The 4886-nt window shown below is 48.7% G+C and overlaps 1 protein-coding gene across 1 annotated transcript; it reads right to left on the reverse strand.

The window, feature by feature from the left end:
* Positions 1 to 2538: 2538 nt before the first annotated feature.
* Positions 2539 to 4120, reverse strand: LOC123447162 (purine permease 3-like). Its single transcript, XM_045123742.1, has one exon. The coding sequence runs from the start codon at positions 4024 to 4026 to the stop codon at positions 2851 to 2853; it is 1176 nt and encodes a 391-aa protein (XP_044979677.1). The 5' UTR covers positions 4027 to 4120; the 3' UTR covers positions 2539 to 2850.
* Positions 4121 to 4886: the final 766 nt, after the last annotated feature.

Raw genomic sequence — 4886 nt, forward strand, 5'->3', positions numbered from 1 at the left:
ACTAATTGCTTAGATAAACTAGTTAGAATTTCCATGTGAGTTGAGTCAATAAGAGCATCTCCAACAAACGGCGACAGCGCTGCCTCTAAATTATTTTACAGCGCCGAAATAACGATAGGGCGACGCGTTAAGATTTTATTTGTCCAACAAATGCACAAAAACACGACGTACAATCTGATAATCCCACTTGCAGTGTCCAACACGCAATCTAGCTTTTCAATAATGCAGGCCGGAAGCGAGCAAACTTAAAATTTGCAGCGCGGGCGCTAATGTTTTTAAACGCGCTCTATTTTAAAGCTTCTGCTAAAACGCTGTTTCTTGTTTCCGACGCCTAAAAAACAATTTTCTTAATGCGTGAAGAAGTTTTTGAACGCATTTTGAAGATGTTTTAAGGTGTGTACGCTACTGGCGCGGCCATACTCATACGTTTGTTGTTGTATCTATGCTTGCTTGGGTCAGTTTGTGAGTTATAATGGACAAGTATTGCTTGGGTCAAAATTTATAGCGTGGGCGCCAACGTTTTTAAGCGCGCTCTATTTTACAACTTCTGCTGGAGCGCTGTTTTGTGTCTCCGACGCCCAAAACACAAATCTTTTAGTGCGTGGAGAAATTTTTGGATGCCTTTTAAAGATGCTCTAAGAGCATCTCCAACAAACGCGCAACGCTCCGCGCGCTAAAAAGCAATTTACAACGTCGGAGTTATCTGCTTTTGCGCGCAGGAGAGCTCTGACTCCAGCGGCCGCTGAAAAATTTGCGCACGCGTCGCGCTCCAACAGACGCACTAAAAAATTAGTGCGCCACAAATATATCCACAACAAACAGGTCCCTAATATTTACAAATAAGTCCATTTGACCAAAACAAAAACGCAATTAGGTCCCCAATCGTTGGAGCAAGCTAGCTAGCTGATGATCGAATCGCAAACGTGCTGATGGAATCACAAGCTAGCTAGCTTATTGATGGAATTAGCAAGCTACGCACGCGCTGCTTGCCACCGCACGCGAGCTAGCTTGGAATCGCAAGCTCCGCACGCGTCGCTCGCCTCCGGCCACCGCACACGCTCCCGGCCGGCGAGCTCGAGGCGGCGAGCAGAAGGGCAGCGGCGGCTCCCGGCCGGCACGCGCTCCCGGCCGACGAGCTCGAGGCGGCGAGTTGCAGCCGGCGAGCAGAAGGGCAGCGGCGGCTCCGCCCCGTGCCGGGACGAGCATGCACGAGTGGTGGCGGCGAGCTGTGGCTGTAGCGGCGAGCTCGAGGCGGGACGCGAGGGAGCGGAGCGAGTCGAAAGATTCAGCGCGCTGTACGCCGCGCACTAAATATCCCGCGTGCGATGCCGAAAGTCCCAACGCGCTGGATAGTTTTTGCAACGTGCTGGGTTTTACAGCGTGTGTTGTAGAGCTTTTTTCTTCTCCCGCGCGTTAAATTAGTGGGTTTTTCAACGCGCCCCTACTTTTAGCGTCTCTGTTGAAGATGCTCTAAGGTGTGTACGCTACTGACGTGGTCATACTCATACATTTGTTGTTGTACGCTTGCTTGGGTCGGTTTGTGAGTTATAATGGACAAGTATTGCTGCTTCATTTTTTCACTAGTACTTACACTTGCTTGATTTATCTCCTGGTAATGGGTCTTCGATCTGAGGGAACTAAGAGACACATCAAACGTCAAATTTAATGTTGAGAGTGATTTTTCTACAATGTACGGGATAATCAGACAGCCCCATTTGCAGCCCCATTTGCAAATACGACGCCTAATCCGACAGCCCCATTTGCAGTATCCAGCGTGCAATCCGGCGTTTCAATAATGCATTTCGGAAGCCAGCAAACTCAAAATTTGCAGCGCGGCTGCTAACGTTTTTAAGTGCGCTCTATTTTAGAGCGCTGTTTTCTGTCTCCGACGTTCAAGAAACAAATCTTTTAATGGGCGGAAAAGTTTTTAGGCGCCTTTTAAAGATGCTTTAAGGTGTATACGCTACTGGCCCAGTCATACTCATACGTTTGTTGTTGTACGTATGCTTGCTTGGGTCTGTTTGTGAGTTATGAGGGACAAGTATTGCTGCTTCATTTTTTCACTACTACTTACGCTTGCTTGATCTATCTCCTAGTAATATCTGAGGGAACTAAGAGACACATCAAACGTCAAATTTAATGTCGAGAGTGATTTTTGTACAATGTACGTGATATATCGCGTATGCATCGTTTGCTATTACTTCGAGATTCGTGCTAGTACGTTATTTGACAGTTTGCAAAACTTGTCTCGTTACAAAGTGTTACATAATGTTTCGTTGAGTCTTTGTCTTGTTTCAATGTCATAATGTATAATTGTGTACCAACAAATTAGAACGGACTTGTTTCCGATTGAATTTGCTGGTGGATGATGATATACAACAAAACATTATGCTACACTTTGAAACAGGAAAAAAACTCTAACATAGCACTTAAAAGCAAAACAAATATAGCTGACAAATATGACACAAACCTCAAAACAACGGTGGATTGCGGATCTGCATCTTCCACTTTCAAGAAGTAAACATTTGTAAATAGGCACTAAAAATATCATTTTTAAATAATATGTTTTTAACACAGTATGGACGTAAATGTTCATATAAACGCACATGTACTTACCCCTATGAAGGCACACATGCATACTCTAACACCTTCAAAACACTGAGTTGGTATATTCGAAAATCCTATAACTACAGAATAAATGCGAGCACGAAGACTTGAGCAGTGTGGGCTTCGATTTCTTTGTGCTACCCTAGCTATTATAGAATGAAACAATGTCTTAGTCTTACTAAACATATGTCTCTACAGTTTGTACTTCTGAAAGGCAAAAAAAAAAAAAGTACAACAATAATATCAAGGGGCAGCCAGCTCCAGGTCTCCGGTTTTGCTCGCCACCTGCTGCTGCAGCAGCTCGCTCTTGTGCGCCTCCGCCTTCTTCTGCTGGACCTTCTCCCCATACATGTAGGAGGCGAAGCCCCAGAGCGAGAGCACGAGCGCGATGCCCTTCGGTCCGTCAAACTTCTCGTGGAGGAAGAGGACGGCGAGGATCTGGGAAAGCGGCAGGAGCACGGCGATCATGATGCCGGCGAGAAGCGAGGAGGCGAAGGTGATGAGCCCCATGATGCCGAGGTTGAGCAGCTGCCATGACACGGCGTCCCACACGAGCACCAGGTAGTATTTGGTCTCGCCGAGCCCGAAAGCTGCCGCCTCGCTTCGCAGCGCTCCGAAGTCGCTCTTGATGGCCATGCCGAGCAGGCACACCAGCGTGCCGGCGGCTCCCATCACGGCCTGCATCTGCATGACCGTGGAGTAGGGAGGCGGCGCCCTCGCCGCGGGTCCCGTCCGGCGTCCGTATCGCTCCATGGAGACCTCGACGAGCGGCAGCACGAGCCCGGCGAGCGCCGCTGCAGCGATGCCCTCGCAGAACCCGGTCCAGTACGCCTTGGATGTCACGCCCGCCGGCTTCCCGGCTCCCGGCCCGACTCCAAGCACTGCCGGGCCAATGATGAGCAGCAGGACGGCGTTGGCGGAGAAGGGCGTGAAGCGGAGTCCGACGAAGAGGAACGCGAACACCGCCGTGAAGGCCAGCTGCGTCGCGAGCAGCAGCGACGAGGTGGACAGCGGCAGCGCCTGCGAACCCATCGCGTACACGTAGCACGACACGGCGTAGAACCCGCCGAGCACGGCGGCCGCGACGACGAGGCGCGGCGGGAGGAGGAGGTTGGCGATGCCGTGGCGGCGACCGCGAAAGAGGGAGACACACATGGGTGGGAGGAGGAGCGGCCAGCCGGAGATCTGAAGAAGGGCGGAGAGCCACAGGCGTTGCCCGCCGTGGACAAAGTAGACCCGCAGCAGGAGCGGCCCGCCGGCGCCGATCAGGACGAGGCAAGCGCTGAATATGACCAGCAGCGAAGGCCGGTAGCGAGTCGGCGAGGCCATCGAGGCGGCCATGGCGCGGGCCGGCGAGGCGCTTGGCGTCTTTGCTGCTTCTTGCATGGCCGAAATGGCACTAGCAGTTATGGTTGCCATGAAGATCAGCTCGGATTATGTGTGTTCTGCTTCTTTCGCTTACGAGTTTTGTTTGGAGGCTCCTGTATGTTAGATGCTCCAGATGGTGATGAGCTTGTGTGGAGTTATACGATAGGCTTGCAAGGTTTATATAGGAGTGGGAGCAGGAAGATGTCAAGCCTGACCACAGAGAAAAAACTAACAACACAGATTAGTTAGTAGGTGAGTCAAACATAAAGGAAGGAGGAGGGAAGTACACACGTAACAGTTAACAATGAGCTCTCCGGTCTATGCCTTCAGAACTCAAGATACAATTGTCCCGGGGAGCTGCCAATAATCGCAGTGTATATATATAATTCTCCATATGTTGTACGGAGTATTCATCTACAGTAGATATTTTGTGTGCGTCGACTTTGCTATTAGTAAGAGAAGAGTCGCTCAAAACACCCAAATTTCATAATAACCGTCATATGAAACTCATTTATATAAAAAAGAAGAAGTAAATTTCACTTTTTACCCTGTAGTTATGCATTTGTGACACATATTACCCCATCTAGTGGATCTTCTATTGAATTTTGAAGACATTTAACATGGTATTATCCCATTTTTTTCATTTTGTTTGTTCACTTTAGATAGAATCGGCATGTTGCATCAATAATTTGTAAAAGAATATGTAAAGACCACAGGGCATCATTGACGATCATGTCCAGACCTTTTTTATTCATTTTTTCCATTACTCGTCCTTGTCCATATATTTTGGGACCCCACACGTCACCTCACACATTGTCTAATGGACATGCTTCAAAAAATGCAGGTTCAAAGCTTCTTAAAAGGGTATTCTAAACAAATTTTCACTCGACGAGGTAATCAGTGTCACAAAT

Source organism: Hordeum vulgare, chromosome 4H (assembly GCF_904849725.1).
Source record: "Hordeum vulgare subsp. vulgare chromosome 4H, MorexV3_pseudomolecules_assembly, whole genome shotgun sequence".
Taxonomy (NCBI): domain Eukaryota; kingdom Viridiplantae; phylum Streptophyta; class Magnoliopsida; order Poales; family Poaceae; genus Hordeum; species Hordeum vulgare.

Coding starts and splice junctions, on each gene's coding strand:
- LOC123447162 (XM_045123742.1), bottom strand. CDS start 4,026: ATGGCAACCATAACTGCTAGTGCCATTTCGGCCATGCAAGAAGCAGCA.